The 18,953-nt window shown below is 44.5% G+C and overlaps 1 protein-coding gene across 3 annotated transcripts; it reads left to right on the forward strand.

Moving 5' to 3' along the window:
• The first annotated feature begins 729 nt into the window (after positions 1-729).
• On the forward strand, positions 730-18,641 carry LRRC8A (leucine rich repeat containing 8 VRAC subunit A). Of its 3 annotated transcripts, none has more exons than XM_015878916.2 (4): positions 730-853; positions 2,007-2,132; positions 9,622-11,788; positions 12,905-18,641. In XM_015878916.2, the coding sequence occupies exons 3-4, from the start codon at positions 9,632-9,634 to the stop codon at positions 13,178-13,180; spliced, it is 2,433 nt and encodes an 810-aa protein (XP_015734402.1). In that variant the 5' UTR covers positions 730-853; positions 2,007-2,132; positions 9,622-9,631; the 3' UTR covers positions 13,181-18,641. The 3 variants fall into 3 exon arrangements, with proteins under 3 accessions (XP_015734402.1, XP_015734401.1, XP_032303986.1); XM_015878915.1 differs by lacking the exon at positions 730-853 and adding an exon at positions 862-945; XM_032448095.1 differs by lacking the exons at positions 730-853; positions 2,007-2,132 and adding an exon at positions 8,625-8,646.
• Positions 18,642-18,953: the final 312 nt, after the last annotated feature.

Below are 18,953 nucleotides of genomic sequence, written 5' to 3' on the forward strand. Positions count from 1 at the left end.
GAAGGGCTGTACCAGCAGAAAGCCCTGCTGACAGAAAGATGTTTGCCAACCCCCCACTATTGCCCTGAGCTTATCAGCATCTCAAGACTGGCAGGAGAGATCCCCACTGCTGTGCTGCTGAGCCCCATCAGGTTCCTAGAAAGCCACAGCTGTGCTTATTTTACTGTAGAAGCAACCACTGCTGTCCACAAGTCCAAATTGGCTGCACTTAACGGCCCCATGCTGCTTCTTGTGCACTAATGACCCTATAACGAATGCCTTTGAAGCATCCTTTATGAATATTTGAAAGCACAGTGCTGGACAGATGAGTCAGCTGAATGGAAACAACCACGGGAGGACGGCTCTGCCTTTCCCAGCTCCCACAGACCTGCTGCTGGATCAAACCTCACAGCACCAACGTGTACAATACAGATACAATAACAAATACAACCAATACTGCTGAATAGCTTCGATATTGATACCACTCCTATTCACACACACACAAAAACCATAATGAAGAGGTAAATCTCTTTATTTAGGGAGAAGAAGGAATCCAATGTACTGACACATGAAGGCACTGCACCTCTATCCCACCTCAGCTCTGGGTGGCTGCCCCTTTAAGATTTCCGCCATTTTGCGCTCTGCCCTGCACCAAGATGGCGCCCGCACCTTCACTTTCCCTCCCTCCCCCTCTCTCCTTGTTACATCCGGACACATAAATTCCATCCCACCCTGCGCGGCCTCGCCCTACGTAAAGATGGCGGCGCGTCCTTCCCCTTGGGCCCGCCTCCAAGATGGCGGCGCCCTCTTCAGCCGCTCGCTAGAGGCGGCGGCGGGGCGCTCCCCGTGTGTCCGCCTATGGCGGCCGGGTGAGGTCAGTTCCGGGGTGGGGCCGCCTCGGTGCGGACAAAAGGAGCCCGAGCCGGTGTGAGGGAGGGCGGGGGTGCGGAGGGTCGGTGCGGACAGGTGGGTACGGGCGGGGGTGGGCTGCGGCCTGCGGCCTGGGGTGGGAGGCGGCCCGGGATGGGAGGCGGCCCGGGGGTGTGTGGGGAGCGGCCGCCATCGGTGCTTGTTGTGGGGGCGGCTGGGGCCGGTGGGGGTTGTGAATTAACTTTCTTTCCGTCTCGTTTAGTCCTAGTGTGTGTTTTAGGGCGGTGGGCGCACAGGGGCGATGTGCTGTCAGTGCTGGGCGGGTGTGTCGTGCTGTGGTTTGAGGCGGTGCTGAGCCCTGACAGCAGGGTGGGGAGGGAAGGAAGGTCAGCCAGTCCTCTCCTTTACCCTGTTCCTTTGCAGCACTTTGGCACGGCTCGAGTGGGAGAGCTTTGATTGTGGGCAGGTTCCTTCTGAATGTGGCAGCCCTGTTGGCTGATCCCAGCATGTTCTTGGGTTGAACATGTTAACCAATGTGTGTTTTTTCCTAGTGATGCCTCTTCCTTTTCCATCGCTTTTAGTGTCTTTCCTGCTTCTTGTTGACAAAATGCTTTCTGAAGGTCTGCAGTCCTCCCTGATTTTAAGGCTTGAAGGATCCCTCAGAGCCAGGGCTTGCTCCCTTGTCTGCTTCCCCATGCTGATATGCAGGAAACAACGAGAAAAAACTGTTGTAGTTCTTGTTGATGATGCTAAATTGCCACTGCTTTAAAAACCTTCATGTTGGTAGATGTGAAGAGTGGTAATAGTCGATTGAGTGTCAAATGATGCGGGATGTGTGTTTTCAGGGAGTCCTGATGCATTTAGATCTTTCCTCAAGGAGGTTAGTTTGTCTCTATTAGTTGCAGCAGTGGATCTAAGTCTCCTTTAAATGGGTTTGCAACACCTGCTTCTTGATGGCTTCTGGAACAAATGGAGATTTGTTTCCTCTTTGAAACTTACAGTTTCTAACATCTTTCCAGCTCTCAGCATCTCTTCTTAGTTCCCAATGACCATCTAGTTTGTTCCTAGAATCTTAGACATCCTCTCCCAAACTTTGACATAACGTGGTTCCTCTGTTATCTTCCTTCTCTCTGCTGATAATCTCTGCTTGATTTCAGGGAAGCTGTTCCCATGGCGTGTGGGGAATGCAACGCTTCAGCACCTGCTCAGGATCCAGCACACAGGAACATCACCCACTTCCAGCACAGAGAGCTGAAGTGCAGATAGCAGAACCCATCTGCAGGGTAAGGGCTGCAGGCCAGTTTGGGAGTGGTGTGTTAAAGACACAAATGAAATCATGAGAACGCTGCTTAAATATAGTTGCAAAACACAAGGCGGTGATCAGATGTTTGATAAAAGAGCAAGGAGGAAAGGCGGTGCATCAGGGACAGTGGTGGTATTCATTTACATCTGTGAGGCCTATGTTTTAAGGTGGGGGAAAAAAGAATCAAGTAACAATGTGTTGTATGTCAAACTTAACTGTTGCATTCACTGGTGAATTTAGCTCCTGGCCGCATAGACCCTGACTACTTACGTTAAGAAAAGTACTTTAAGGCAGTATGATTTCTGTTTATTTTGGTCAATATTCTTCAGTTTCCAGTAAGGCGATGTTTGTATTGCTATGTAAACATCTCAAACGTTTTTTTCCATGGTTAACTTAGGAGAGCGCTGACTTGTTGCCCCTGTGGGTGGCACTTAAACAGTGTTAAGTATTGTTAGCTGGAAACTTTGTCTCTTTGGGTCTCTGTGTTGAAAGGTAGCGCAGAGTGCCCTGCTTATCTGGAGGCTGAGAGATGCAGTCCAGATGGGTCTGTGAGCAGTGGGGAGGTGCAGGTTTGTGTTCTGACAGCTCAGGGATTTTGCTTTGTTGTGCTGATCATACACGGTACTTGGAAGCAATAGCTTTATTAATGTAGGTCAAAGGGAATGTGCATAAATAGCTCTTTAAGATAGTCCAGAAGCCATGTGTTAAAATCTAATGCTTCCAGGTTTGAAATGTGGAGTGCCTGAAGCCTTTTAGTGATGACTTCCCAAATGCTTTGAGTTACTACATTCTCATAAGCACTGCAGATGTTCAGAAAGCCAGTTCCTGGCTTAGGGTGCTCTGACTTAGTATCAAAAAGTCATGGAATTCAAGTGCGAGTTACTGTGTTGCTGTGTGCAATCCTACAGGCCTTCATGAATTCTTCCACGTTCTAAAGGAGAACTTTGTTCAATTGAGTATTTAAAAGAGAAGTGAAAGTCGCTGATGTTGAACTGAGCCTTGCTGGTGTCTAGGAAAACACAGTGAAGTTGTGTGAGTGGTGGTGGAGTACAGAAAGGTTTCTACATTTTATGTGGGGCTCCTTCACGCTGGGATGTCCCACCACTGTTTTGGTAGAGGTTAAATACAGACGTACTTTGTTGCAATGTTGCAAACCTCCTTCCTGCGTGTTTTTCCAAGTAAGTGTTTTCAAAAATAGCCTCAGTTTAGGATGTGTGTTATTGCTGAACTGGCATTTAACAGTCTCTGTTGTTTGAAGAGAATATCTTGAATGCTTCCAGGCAGCTTTTTTCCCTAAGCTGTTTTGCATGCATTTTGTATTGCAAATGGCAATCCAGTTGATATAGATGGGTTACATATGGCCCTGCTGTTGCTGTTCAACTGCATTTGTAACTAAAAGCTATTCAGTCAGAATCACCCTGCTGGAATAATAGTGCTTTTACCTCCTATACTAGGTTTTGTTAATGTTTGCTGTAAAATTACTGGGCAATATAAAGCTCCTCTGTGCCAAATTAGTGCACTGGACTAGTTAACAGTTTCTGCTTTAGAGTTGTGGTTTTATTGCCTCTCTCTTATCAATTAGTGAATACAATCAGCAAATGTGCTGAGCTGGAAGTCCCAGCCACTGTTTTGAAGCTCATGGTGCTGAAGACAAGGTTGCAGGGTCAGAAGTAAGCAGGTGAATATATGCTTATTTCTCTTTCGTCAGACTAAGGCAAAATATTATTGTGCTGACAGCTGAAGTCTTGCTTTGCTCTTGTTGAAATCCTCTTTCATCTTTGGTCCATCTCTCTGGGTGTTGCCACAGCTGTTTTCATGCTAATAAATTTGTAGATGTTGTCAGTTTGTTAAGGATAAAATGTGATGATGCTTGCTTAAAAGTCTTGGCTTTGAGTCTGGTGTCTCGATTTCTCAATCTCTTGTTAGAAATGTCAGAGCTCTGCTCTGCCCACCATTTCAGTCTTAATTGAAGACAATTGTTTACCCCTTTTTTGTATCACTTTCCAATGCTGGAATGAAATGCTGAATAGACTTCTGCAGCGGAGGGAGTGCTTGAAGCTGTTCTGCTTGTTCCAAGTTAACACTCTTGTCCTTTTTTTAATCTTAAGTAGTTAATTCAACCACTTGCATTTGTTGTTACAAAGGAGTGTTCTGCAGTGTCCCATTGGGGTAAAGCCGTCATAGTTTTCAAAGGCAAGCTCCAATGCCCTGTCCTTGAGGCATCTCTTCTATGATGAAGGAAATTAATTTTGGATAGAAAACCTGTGACCACACACATTCATAATTTATAAGCTGACACAGGATTTTTCTCTGGTTTGCATCACTGTAGCAAGTCATCTGATAGCATTTGAACTTCCATAGCTGTATCACACTGACATGGTCCCTGATGCCAGCATCAGTGATGCTCATAACTTCAGCAGCTGAGCTAAAACCTTGCAGAAGATGGGCAGGCCATCCATGGATTGTTCTGATTGTGCAGATGTTCTGCCCTGTGCTTGTTAGGACAGGTTTGCTTGTGTGATAGTAAACAGGAGCTGTTGCACTTTGCTAAGAACGTGAGTCTTGCATCTGTCAGGAAGAGTCAATTAAAAGGTAGCTGTAAAGATGGTAAGAGTCCTGTCTGTAGTGTAGGTGAGTTTTTTCTGTGAGCTTCAGTAAAGGTGTTCCCTGGTTAATTAGCTTCATCCTCCTGTATCTTGTGGCTTGGGTGGGGCTGAATGCTGCATTCAGCTGGTGGTTATATGAAAACCCACATAATTTACTCTGTTCAGTTTGCTGGCTGTTCCAGCAGGTGAGGAGCGTAAGTACTGGCTGCCCCTATTCCACTGTTCTATCTGCCAGTCTGAGTAATGTGCAGTCCTTTAAACTTCATGTTTGTTTCTCTGTTTCAGAAGGCATTTTCTACAGGAGAGGCTTTATTGCAGGCAGACACAGATGTAAAGATGACAGGCCGTTGTTTGGGACTCTGGCATCTGGTTTCCTTGCTGTTTACTTCTATAAACAGTGAGGGAGAAAATCACTGGAGTATTATTCCATCTGACATCTTGGGCTTTTCCAGTTGGTCATGTGGCTGTCCCTGTTTGGAAGGTTTTCTGAGGAGTGACTGAAAGCAGCTCTGTTTTAACCTCCCTTTGCTTTCAATTCTGAGCCTAATAAACAAAGTGGGGGTGGGGGGGGAGAGGAAAAACACAAATTACCATTCCCATTTCTGACTTGCAAAGCTCTTTACATTTCCTGGTGCTTGAACAAAGAGCTCTGTGTTCTGCCCGTCTTTAGTGTTTCAGGTGGCAGCATGCTGGGGAGGGAAGCTCTGCTGTTTTGAAAGCTTATTGTAACATGTTACAGCTCGTCAAAATCAGGGCTATAGTCTTTAGGGCACCAAGTCATTTTTCTTTACTATTATCTCCCTCTGATACTGTCAGCACACAAACACCTCCCTTGTTCTCTGGGCTTCTGAGAGGTAAGGAACTGTCGGCCGTGCTTGACTGCTGCTTTGCAGTCTGAGATTTAAGAATGTGTGATAAAACCTAAAGGTTTGCAGTTATCCAGTATACAATACATCTTGTCTAGCTATTTAAATTTGTTTTATGAGATTGCCTCCCTTGGGTGCTGCATCCCACTAAAGGTAAGGATTTCTCTGCTTTCAAGGAGAGGTCCTGGAAGTGAGAGATAGAAACTGAGGAAATTCTTGGGCACGTCATGAGATCTTGCATGTAATCCTGTTTTGCCAGTAGCTGTTTGTGACATGATGGTCAGCAGAAGGAAGAAAGGAAAGAGGGGGATGGATAAAGTATTCAGCAAATAATGAGTCAAGCTGATGACATACCAGCCAGTGAAACTAAACAATGATGTTTCTGTTCACTTTGTCTCTAGCTGAGTATGCTGGTCAGCAGGTACAGGCAGGAATTGCAAGCACAGCTCAGCCAGGTATCTGTCAGCAATAATTCTGTCTTTGCATGTTGAGGTGATTGTTGGTTTTAATAGGGAAATTCCTCTAAGGAGAGGAGCCTTGTGCTCTTGCAGTCACTCTGTTCATTCCTTGGTCATCTTAAGTATCACAGGAGTCTTGCATCTTTTGAAGAGGATTTGTGCTCTCAGCTCTGGTCTTTACTGCTTAAGATACATGCTACAATACAAGGTTTTTGTTAGCTGGATAAGTTTATTCTTGTTTCTGAATGATTTTATTGTTTAGATGTTGTGTGCTCAGGATGTCCCTGTTATTTTAAGCGATTTTCTTTCCTCCTTTTTTCCTAATAAAACTTAATATTCATACTTGATGATACTTAAGATTTGAAGTCTAGGTAATTTTGGCAGCCTTCTTATGTAAATTTGAAATTGCCATTTCATCTGCTTGTTGTATCGGCCTCTTTGGTGTTGACAGATGGCCTGTGCTGCACGTGGTAGGTAGGTATCTGGGAGGTGATGCAGGGATGGCTGTGGCTTGTTTGTATTAAATGGGCTCTGCCTGCCTTCCTGAGGTTGCCTGACTATCACTCTGTAGTGGGATGCCAACTCAGGTCCAGGTAAATCTGCAGGCGCTGAAGGGATTTGCAATACCTAAATGTGGATATTGCAGAGATTTGGAAGTGTATTTGTGGGCTGAATTGATAGATATCGTAGGATCACCAAGGCTGGAAAAGACCCACAAGACACCCAGTCCTACCATCCACCCATCACCAATAGTTCTCACTAAACCACGTCCCTCAACACAATGTATTGCGGTCTTGCTGTATCACAGTGAAACTTTAGCACACAGGTCTTTACCTGTACAGGCTCGAACTACTCTTCCTGTTCTATATTAGGTATGAATTGCAGCACAGTGCTGCTTTGGTGCAACTGAAGCCCTCAAAAGTGATGGCACTTCTAAAGTGAGAAGTGGGAGACTGCTCACTTTATGCATGGTGAATCGGTATGGAGTGTGAAAGCGGAAAGACCTTTGAGACAGATGCACGCTTGTAAGATTTCTTCTGTGTGCAATTCCTAGAGCTTGCCTAATTAATTATACCTCTGGAAAACTTCCTTATGCTTCTGATAAGTAGACAGGGCTTGAGATATGATGTTCCCACCTGTTGGCTCGTGCAGCACGGTTCCTATAGGCAGAATTGTATTGTGCAGGTATTGGGTAGCAAAGGTAAGCCCTGAGAATCTGACTTCTTGAAGTTAATCTGCTGTCATCAATCCCAGCAGCAAAACTGCCTGCCTGAATCCAGATGGGAGTGTTGCAACCAGAATCACGCTTTAAAACGATGATGAAATGGGGTCTACGAGATAATGACACTTGTGTTTTGCTGCAGAACAGTCATCAGGTCTTTCAGGAACTAGAATGGGTTGCATATGTGGGAAATCTGCTTGAAGAGGGTGGTGACTCTTTCCCTTGGTTTCCCAAGATTTTGGTGGTCAGTTTTCCCTTTTACTACAGATGCTGCAAGTAAGATTAGATAAGACCTGAGGGACTCCAGCTTCTGTAAAATGACCCTTTGCTTTATTGCTTTTCATCTGGGACTTGAACAGAACCTCCACGGCTGCCAGGAGGAGTGGGAACTTGCTGAGAATGTCCTTTTCTTCACGCAGTGACCCTATCATTGTTACTGGAGGGCAGGGGATTTCCTGCTCCACCACACCAGGGTTTAACTGTTGATACGGAGCTGTAACAGGCTGTCGTGGGACATTCAAACAGATGATTTGTTAGCTGTCTTGTAGCTGCACAATGTAAAGGCAGATTTCCTATCCCATGTGGATGGTAAATAGGATTAGGGAGCCTGTTGCCCTATTATTTTTGCTTTCCTTCCTAGCTGTCGTGAGATACAAACCAAAGTAAACACAGGGTAGGTTTATTGCAAAAAAGGAAGGAGATATTTCTTAGACTGAGGAAAAACTGGTAACGCAGCGCTCAGCTTGGGTCTGGAAAATGCCTTAACCATGAGACTCTGCTTCCTGAGAAGTTCACCTCTATTTCATAACCATTCTGTGGACAGCTGTGAAGGACCTAATTCCTGCTAAAGCTTCACTGCCAGGAGTGAAGAAGCACTGGAGGGAAGAAGAAAGGATCATTGGGGAGAAGTGGTATTTAGACAAGAGAAAGAAAGGGGATGAGAATCTTTTTCCCCTGATGTAAGGCTGGAGGAGTAGGAAGGTGTTTAAGTAGGGAGCAGTTCTTTAATGAACAGCACCAGAGTTCTCCCTATTTAGTGTCTCTAGGGAGCTTGAGTTTGTGTTAGGAGGGGCTTCCTTTGCAGTTCTGGTCTGGAAGTTAATTTTAAATACAAATTCCTGTTCTACAAAAGCAGATGGTGTGGTCACTCTGCTTGGCTCAGCCAATGATATATAAAAAGCTGCTATCAAGCCCATAGCTCCCCAGGGCTTTTCAGGACAGCCTGTACGAATGCTGCCTCATGGGCTGAGGAAGTAGGATTGAACTTTTGTTCTTCCTCTGTTACAGTTGATAGGAGTCTCAAAATGACAAAGATTTGTGCTTGTCCTCCTGAAGATTGCTAGTAAGTATAATGCGATATTACTGCTTTTTCAGCATCATTAGAACAAGCCATAATGACTTCATGTACTTCACTTGTGTTGCCTATCAGATACAGGGGATGCTTTGTGAGTTTGCACTAACAGATGTCGGGTGTGTGGGTTTTCTGTGGCTTGTTCCTTCTGGAGGAAGACAGAACAAGCTCTGCCATGAGGTCTCTCTTCCCAGAACCTTTTCATTTCCTTTGTGACTCTTAAATCCCAGCTGATATGAACTCTAGGTGGGAGTGGTTGGTCAGGGAAGTGAATTCTTATATTAAGTATGTTTCCCTTCTCCTGTGCTTCTGAAGTGAAGAAAACAAAGAGCAGCTGTTACAGGATTTCAGAAGTGAGCCTGTCTGTAGGCAAGTACTGTTTCTTTGGGAAGTTGATGCAGAGGTGGAGAGCCAAAACTTCTTCCTGTGGAAGGAAAAGGGATGATATCAAGCAACTTCTTGTTCTTTTCCAGTTTTCTTAATCAAATATGAGTTGCGTCAATGTAGCGGTTCTAGGAAGTAGAACTAATGCTTGTAAATCCTCTTTTTTCCCTCTGCAATTGGAGAGCTACAGAGATGTAGAGCTATTTCTTAGCTCTGTGATAGAGTAACAAACACGTGACAATTGTGCTGTGTGTGTGGATTTTCTCTGATTATGCTGTCAAATTCCTTTGTCACTGACATGATATCCTTAGATAAAGCTGAAAGCTTCCAATTGCTAATCAGTCAGTTAGTCTTTCAATATGAATTTTTCACCTGCAGACTGCTAATGACAAGTATGAGTTCTGATGCCTTGTAACTACTCACCTATGAGGGTACTCAGGTAGTCTTGTTTGTATCCAAGTGATTTGAAACTAGGACTTAATTCAGTTTTGCTTTGCCAGCACATAAAATGTGAGTTTCCTGATACCCTCCAGAAGAACAGAACAAGAGTTTTAGTAATGGCTGCTTCTGTTTTCCTTTCAGGTGGTGAATCATGATTCCAGTCACTGAATTGCGATACTTTGCTGACACTCAGCCAGCATACCGCATCCTGAAGCCATGGTGGGACGTATTCACAGACTACATTTCCATAGTGATGCTGATGATCGCGGTGTTTGGAGGGACACTTCAGGTCACCCAGGACAAAATGATTTGTTTGCCCTGTAAATGGATTACCAAAGACTCTTGCAATGACACTGTCAGAGGATGGACAGCTGTAACCCCAGAGCGTATATACTATAACTCTAGTCTCGTTCCCTCTGCTGATACAGGGCCTACAGGGATCCAATATGATTTGGATCGGCACCAGTATAACTATGTGGATGCGGTGTGTTATGAGAACCGCCTTCACTGGTTTGCCAAGTATTTTCCTTATCTGGTGCTGCTACATACTCTTATCTTCCTGGCTTGCAGCAACTTCTGGTTCAAATTTCCAAGGACCAGCTCCAAGCTGGAGCATTTTGTGTCTATTTTGCTTAAGTGTTTTGACTCTCCATGGACAACAAGGGCATTATCTGAGACGGTGGTGGAAGAGAGCGATACCAAGCCAGCATTTGGGAAAATGAATGGCTCCATGGACAAGAAATCCTCCACAGTCAGTGAGGATGTGGAAGCCACTGTTCCCATGCTGCAGAGAACAAAGTCTCGAATTGAACAAGGAATTGTGGACCGATCTGAGACAGGTGTCTTGGACAAAAAGGAAGGTGAACAGGCCAAAGCACTCTTTGAAAAAGTGAAGAAGTTCCGCACGCATGTGGAAGAGGGAGATATAGTGTATCGCCTCTACATGAGACAGACCATCATCAAAGTAATCAAGTTCATTCTCATCATCTGCTATACCGTTTATTATGTCAACAACATAACATTTGATGTTGACTGTAAGGTGGACATTGAGAGCTTGACTGGCTACAGGATGTATCGCTGTGCTCATCCTTTGGCCACTCTCTTTAAAATCTTGGCATCTTTCTATATCAGCTTGGTGGTAGTCTATGGCTTGATCTGCATGTACACCCTCTGGTGGATGCTGAGGCGATCGCTCAAGAAATACTCCTTTGAGTCTATCCGTGAGGAGAGCAGTTACAGTGACATTCCTGATGTGAAAAATGACTTTGCTTTTATGCTCCATCTGATCGATCAGTATGACCCCCTGTATTCAAAGCGCTTTGCTGTTTTTCTGTCGGAGGTGAGTGAGAACAAGCTGCGGCAGCTGAACCTCAATAATGAGTGGACTTTGGAGAAGCTGCGGCAGAGGATCACCAAGAACTCTCAGGATAAGCTGGAACTGCATCTGTTCATGTTGAGTGGCATTCCTGACACGGTCTTTGACCTCATAGAGCTGGAGGTCTTGAAGCTGGAGCTTATCCCTGATGTCACCATTCCCCCAAGCATTGCTCAGCTCACCAGCCTTAAGGAACTATGGCTTTACCACACCGCTGCCAAAATTGAGGCTCCAGCCCTGGCCTTCTTGAGGGAGAATTTGAAATCTCTCCACATCAAGTTCACAGACATCAAGGAGATTCCTCTTTGGATTTATAGCCTGAAGACACTAGAAGAGCTTCATCTGACGGGGAATCTGAGTGCTGAAAACAACCGGTACATTGTAATAGATGGACTGAGGGAGCTGAAGAGGCTGAAGGTGTTGAGGTTGAAGAGTAACCTCACCAAGCTGCCACAGGTGGTGACAGATGTTGGTGTGCATCTTCAGAAGCTTTCCATCAACAACGAGGGCACCAAGCTCATTGTTCTCAACAGCCTTAAGAAAATGGTCAACCTGACAGAGCTGGAGCTGATCCGTTGTGACTTGGAGCGCATTCCTCACTCCATCTTTAGCCTTCACAATCTGCAGGAGATAGACCTGAAGGACAATAACCTCAAGACCATTGAGGAAATCATCAGCTTCCAGCACTTACATCGTCTCACTTGCCTTAAATTGTGGTACAACCACATTGCCTACATCCCCATGCAAATAGGCAACCTCACCAATTTAGAGCGCCTTTACCTGAACCGTAACAAGATCGAAAAGATTCCTACCCAGCTCTTCTATTGCAGAAAACTTCGGTATTTGGATCTCAGCCACAACAACTTGACTTCCATACCGCCAGACATAGGACTGCTTCAGAACCTGCAGAACCTGGCTGTGACAGCCAACAGGGTAAGTGCACAGGAGTCTGAATGTTCCTCTGTGAGCACAGGTAATTCTGGTGCGTTTGCTATCTGTAGGATTCAATGTGTTACAGTGGTGTGTGAGATATTCCTGGTACTGCTGTTCTGTTTAAATTTTTCAAGCTTTAGCTTTTCTTTCTGAGGGTTTTATCTCCTGCAAATAACTCCAGGGGTAATTCTTTTGTTGAACAGCTCTTGTAGCATTTATTATTATTTTTTCTTACAGGAAATTGCTTTGAAGTGGCAGTTAGAGACTGTTTCCTAAAGCCTGTCACTTGTTTCTCTGCAGCTGGAAGCTTGTATTCCCTAGATTGATATCAGCTTTGGTCCTAAAATGGAGGTCTAAGAAACTAGTCTTAATGTAGTACTATTCATTGTACTTCAGGAGCACAAGGGCTGGTAGGAAGGCATTTCCCAATCTGTGATCATTTGATTGTGTGTCGCTGTGTCACATAGCACTTGACAGCACCAATAACGATGGCTGAATTTAGCTGTTTTTAATTGGTCTTGACTCGTCCCTGCTTTTGGTTGGACTTAACTTCATTCAGAATTAATTACAATTCCATTTAGCTGTGTCATGGTTATAATTCATAATTCAAGGTTAAAAAAGAGACATGGTTCTGTATAAAGGCAAATGATAACGTTTATGATGAGGCTTTGAATTTATCGGAGCATGTTGACAGTTGTACTCACGTAGTGTCTGCTCCAGGTAATGGAGTACATCGAAATCTACCATATCTAATACGTAATGAAAGCATACAAGAAGGCTTTTAGCTTTCCTGTGAGATGCAAAGAATAACATTTTAAAAGGTTGATACAGTAAGATCTCAAAGCTGAGAGGTGCCAAGTAGTTGAGACCTGCTGGTGTGGCGTTGCTCTGAGAGGAGATGGGGAAGAATGGCCAGTGGGAGAGCTGTGTTGGGAGGCCTTATGCTGTATAACTCCTTACTTCAGGAGCACTCCTTATGGTAGAGATCAGGAGCTCACTTAAGGAAGGGCAGCTGAGAGCTTTGTAAACAGTGAGATGTGTGCCCTTGTTATTGTCTTATGAGTGTGTGTCCTATTAGGTAACTTCATCTGTAATTGATCTTTTTTTTCCTTTCAGATCGAGAATCTCCCACCAGAGCTGTTCCAGTGCAGGAAGCTGAGAACCTTGAACCTGGGAAACAATGTGCTGCAGTCACTCCCATCCCGTGTTGGAGAGCTGACAAACCTATCACAGATAGAGCTGCGAGGGAACCGCTTGGAGTGCCTGCCAGTGGAGCTGGGAGAGTGTCCTCTGCTGAAACGCAGCGGGCTTGTGGTAGAGGAGGACTTGTTCAACACGCTGCCCTTGGAAGTCAAAGAGCGGCTGTGGAGGGCAGACAAAGAACAAGCCTGAGCCCCTGAAAGAAGGGGAGGAACCTCTGACCAACAAGAAGGAAACACAAGGCCATTCCAGTCCCCTTTATCCCAGATCCTCCCCTTCCTCCTCTCCAGTCACTATCAAACTAGCCAAGGAGTCCCTGAACAATCATGACTCTGAGGCTGCTTCTTGCCTCAGGATGTGGAAAGCTTGGGATCAGGATGAGGATCAAGACAGGTTTAGATGGCTCCTGAGCAAGGACCAGTGGGAGTAAGAGGTGTTGCTGCTGTTTTGGACGGGAAACGGAGTGAAGTGGGTGGTGCTGGTGAAACCTCTGAATGGAGGAGAAAAGGAAACGTGGGGGTTGCTGCCTTACTTCAAATGGGGATTATAGTGTCAGGGAATGAGTGTCCTGCAAGCAATGATCAAGAGTCTAGGAAACTTCCTGTACCTCCATGTCTGTGACACCTGCCACTAATCCCCTCCAATTAGGCAGTTCAGTAAGTGAGGCCCCACAGACTGGTTGGGATAGGATACAGAGAGTTGATTCTTTTACCTAGATGCTGGCACTGGGATTTTGGGGGGTGAATTTATCTCAGCCATCAATTTGGATGCAGGATTGTGTTTGGTTACTAATTGTCGTTTCCCCCTTATGTTTGACACCCTGTTGTCTTCCCCTGGGAAGGAGTTCTCCCCCCAGAACTCCATCTGTGCATTAGAGATTGCAATTTTTTTGGCAGTTTCAAGTCACTCGTACTGACGAGTTAATCACATAGCATCCTTTTCTCCAGTGGATGCTTTGGAGGCCCAAACTGAAATAATTCCAGGCATGTAGCCTATTCCGAAATGGTTAGAATACAAATTATCTGGATAATATGAAAGATCTGGATTGAAAGCAATCTCATCTGTTCTCCCGGAAGCACTGAGTAGCTTCGTGATCTTGGCTTTTAAAGTTTTTAAGCTGCTTTTACGTGACAGAGTATCAGGAACTTAACAAATGCAAACATAAAACCAGTGTGTCAAGGCATCCCCTGGGGTTAGCAGTGATAATAGAAAAGAGGAATAACTCAGTTTTCCTCTGCCCCTGCCCATTCAGCTGTTAGATTTGTTGCCAATTTTTTTTTTTTTAAGAACAAAAACTTCAGATCTGCTTAATTTTTTTTTGTTGTCTTTCACCCTTCAGCAGCTGTCAGTTCCTGTTAACCTCTTGTGTTAAGCAAGAGGCTAACGCTGGTTGAACTTAATACTGGAAAAGTAACCTGTCCTATTCTTCCCTGTTTTATTCCCCCATTGTTAAGGAGCAGTATGAGAATCCTCTGAGGTCTGATTTCCAGATCCCTTGAACAGAGCAATCTTTATTGAAACAAGTCTGACCTGTTTGGTGTTGTTTGACAAAACCCTGCACAGGGTAGATAACCTGTGATAGCTGCTGCTACTCATGTCTGGAGGTGGAGTGGTTAAGGTGTGTCTCCAGCACACCCTGGGTCTGCCCTTTTCCATCAGAAGGAATAGGAGGCTCGTGGACTGCAGGTCCTGGTTGCAATACTCCGCATCAAGCCAACAGGTCGTCTCCGAGGTGGAGTGCTGCAAACAGGCACGGAATGTTTGGAGGCTTCCTGTGTGCACAAAGGGAGGAAGCTGCAGCCATCTCTGAAGCAGTTCCCGACAAACTGCCAGTGGGAGTGCTGGCTTAGCAAAGCCTGATGATCCCTTGGATGTTGGTGCAATAGGGCGCCATGGTTTTCCTCATGAGATGTAAGATATGATATATAGACACTAAACATACTGAAACCATGAACAATGTTAACTGGGCTCTGGATTTGTTGATGTTCAGATGCTTAAATAAAGCTGTATTAAAATCTAGGAAATCTGTTTATAAAACTGTTTTTAAGGAAGATGTAAATTCTGCCTCCCTTAGTTCACTGTTAAGCTTTAAACAGCCCAGAGGAATAATATAATTTTCTTTATCTGGAAGGTAAGGCACTGTTCCTAACAGGGTTAGTGTTCAAATTATGTTAGAGTTGGAGCCACTGCCAAATTGATGGGAAACAATATTATTCCAAAATGCCTGCATCACAGCAAGCACTGTTGCTCAAAGTGTTGGTGCTGCTGCATTTTGGATTGCATTCGTGTACACAAGCATTTTGAATTGGTGGGGCAGGAACTGCAAGGTGGACTTAGCACAGCTTGGGTAAGGCAGGAATGGCTTTAGGCTTAGCTACAGCAGTACTGTTTTCCAGGCACTTTCTCATAGGGGCTGTTTGGATGGTGAAGGAAACCTTATTTTCTTCCTTATTCTGTGCCAAAAGATTGTGCTGGAGTGTAATGGCAATTGGATGGAGAGGCTTGAGGTCTGTGTTGTATTCAAGGCCACTGGGTAGTCTGATTACAACATGTGTAAAGGCTAGACAGGGCTGAAAGGCAATGTACCTCATAGGATTTTAACCTAGCTTACAGGGACAGTTTTCTCCTGTGTGTCTAGGTCATTGTAGATGAATGCATAAACTCTTGATTCTACATATGTCACATATACAAACTAAGCTTTGTGCAGCTAGGCCAGAAGTTTCTATAAGCAAGCAGCTCCTGCTTTTATGCTGTAGTGCTTCTAGAAGCTTGCCCATCTCTTGAGCTCTGCAGTGTATCTCAGTGCCGAATCCATAGGAGAAATGGACAATAGGCTATTCTGCTACAAGTGAGCCTCTGACTTCTTATCAAATGACAGCTCTACTTCTGCTGCTTGCTGAGTAGGAACTGCCCTATGCCTGAGATCTACAAAGCAATTTTAAGACAGGCCAGTATTGATCGTGCATGGAAACACTAGCTTTATGCTCCTTTTTCAATATTCAAAGCTCAGTTTTTCAGTCGTGGCTGTTAGGGCTTGAGATATCTCAATGCTGCCACTCAGAAAGCTAAGTAGTCTGATAGCTTCTTGTACCAGAAACACAGGTGGCACAAGAATACATTGCCATTCTGGAAGACAGCAATATTTACCTGCTCCTGACACATGCTTCTTGGTCTTCCATGAAAGATATAGTGATTTCATAGCATTGGTTTATATGATGAAATGGAGGAAGCTTTAAAACATGAAGGGTAGGATCTGAAACGGGAGGTCCTGAATACGTTTACGACTCAGACCTCCTGTAAAGCTCAACCCACAGCAAAGTGATTCACTCCACTTCCCATACCTGCCTGGATTGCTCAGTCTGAGGGATGAGCTTACATCAATAATCCTTCCTCGTTTCTAAGTGTTCAGTCAGTATATACTGTGTTTTTCCTTCAATCTCTGTCAAACTGAATCTGTGCTTTTTCTGACATAGATCTGTATGTTCAGGAAGAAAAGCTCTCACCGTAAGCAGACAATCAGCAGGTCAGTGTCTTGTTATCCTGGCCTGTCTTTTCAAAGCACTCTAGTTGGTAGCAAAACAGATTTATTAGCTGCTAAATCATAAAACAACTTGAATTAAAACTATTTCCTTAATAGCACTGCTGAGCTGAATGAATTCTTGGACCCCTTGTTGATCTTGAGCATGCTCCCCCCATGCTATGACCAGAGGTTAGTAAGACAGAATTCTATCTTTCACTCCAACTACCCCCAAAAATTAGTAAGTTACAGTGGATTATTTGAACCACCTGTAAGGTGGGTGCTACCAAACTCATTAAATGTGTTAAAACTTGCTGTATCTCCGAAACTATGCACTGGAATGTTAGATGAAGTTTCTCTTCCGGGTTGTTTTCTGACTTCATGTTTTGGTCCGTAGTGAACTCAGCAGTGGGAATGAATTCACTCCATCAGTCTGAATGGTGAAATGTAAGCCCAATACAAGCTGTTACAGGTATCAATTGTGATGTGCTGTTCTTTGGTATTAATTGTCACTTCTTGAATGTCCTACCTCATTTTTTATTTCTCTTATTACCATTTCTACACTCCACTTAGCTAATTTCATTTTAATTAAAGCAAACGCTTGGTGTCGTTACCATAAATAGTATTAAGTGGCTTTCTGTTGCTGAACCACCCCAAGGTCCTCTTCTTCTTGTATGAATGTCAGATCAATGACACATCCTTTACAGGAGATGATACGTATGGGGGAAAAACTCTTATTGGTTTCAGAGTCACAGGACTGTAGGAGCTGGAAGGGGTCTCTAGAGATCATCTAATCCAACCACCCTGCAAAGCTCAGCCTTTCTTCATACAGGAGATGCTCCCGTCCCTGCACCATCTTTGTGGCCCAGTGCTGGACCCTCTCCAGGAGATCCCTGCCTCTTTTGTACAGGGGAGCCCAGAATTGGACACAGTGCTCCAGGTGAGGCCTCACGAGGGCAGAGCAGAGGGGGAGGATCACCTGCCTTGACGTGCTGGCCACGCTCTTTTTAATGCACCCCAGGATGCCATTTAACAGCTGTGACATCATTTCCCTTTTTCCACTTCAGAAAGAGGCTCCCATGATTTGATTCCTGGTTGGTTTATTTTCAGTCCTTCAGAGGAACAACATTTTTTTCCTTGATATAGCTGTGCCTTTAGAGGCACATTAAGGTGAGCTCTCTACTGAGGTGTTGTTCCTTGTAGTGCTCCTGCATTTATCTCTGCCTGAAGCCAGCTGTTCCCTCTGGCTCTTCTTTTGTTTGAGGGCATGGGGAAATTTCTTAACTATTGGTTAACTTCTCTCACTGCAGACCAACATTGTTGTACCATAAGTGGTAGCATCGTCTGCTTTGGAATGTTACCCTCAATAAGGCTGTGTGAATGATAAATGGGAAAACTATCATTTAGGTTTCATTTGGATTTATTTTCTTTTTCCTTGCATTGCATTTAAAAATGATTTATTCTTTTTACTGCTTACCATGCGTTCAGTGGTCTTAATAAAAACGTGCCAAAACGTGTTCCTGTCCTATCTGCATTGTAACAGTGCATGAGGCAGAACTGGACACTATCAGACTTGAACCTTTTCCTTGCCATCCCTCCAGCTGCAGTGTTGGATTAATGTTAAACTCTGTAGGTAGCATTAAATCCTTTGGAAATCTCATCTGAAATCCCTTTGTGAAAGTAACTGTGCTTGAAATGTTGGATCCCAGAAACGAAGGTGAACTCTGTGTGCGTTCACACAAAGACTTAATTGGGAATGTCTGGAAATACCCTTCCATTCTTTCCTATCTTTCCTTTAAAGGAAATTCATAGGACAATGGGGAGAATTTTTCCAGGCTAAACTTAATGACAAGGGGGCTAACGGGCCTGAGTCATCTATAGCTGACAGATGCATCCATTTAAGTAAGGCACTACTCCCAGCTTAGAAACAGCTTGCTCCCATTCTGTAGATGCACTCGCAGGGCTGTGGTTTGGCATATGCAGGACCTGTGCTTGGTGTAACATTGGCTCTGTATGTGGGATTGCAGCTGATGAGCAGCAGCTCCCCAGTAAGCACCGAAGGCTGCTATTGTTGTCCTCTGAGAGATGTATAAGACCGGACACTTGAACAGAATAAAAGTTGAACTTTTTAATTTGCCTTTTCCTTTTATGTCTGCTTTCTTTTAAGCTGTGTGTGAAGGTGCTTTGCCCCTGCCCACCTCACTCCTCAGAAGACAGATTTTCTGTGTAGCTCACTTAGTTCCAGTGCTGTACTATGGGTCTGTACCATGGTGATGGAGCAGCCACAAGTGCATTTTTCCTCCAGAGCAGGAGAAAGTGTGAGCAATCTGCATGAGAGCTCTCAGAGAGGAAGGAAAAAGGGCTCATTTCCCAGTTTTGTCTGTGCCCTTTGTATTTCCTTGTTGAAACTTATGGGAAGAGAAGATATTTCTGAAGATTACGTCCTCC

Source organism: Coturnix japonica, chromosome 17 (genome assembly GCF_001577835.2).
Source record: "Coturnix japonica isolate 7356 chromosome 17, Coturnix japonica 2.1, whole genome shotgun sequence".
Lineage (NCBI taxonomy): Eukaryota > Metazoa > Chordata > Aves > Galliformes > Phasianidae > Coturnix > Coturnix japonica.

Bases quoted from the DNA above. Each gene is read 5' to 3' on its own strand.
- LRRC8A (XM_015878916.2), top strand. From the start codon at position 9,632: ATGATTCCAGTCACTGAATTGCGATACTTTGCTGACACTCAGCCAGCA. The intron at 11,789-12,904 runs GTAAGTGCACAG...TTTTCCTTTCAG, and splicing joins TGGCTGTGACAGCCAACAGG to ATCGAGAATCTCCCACCAGA.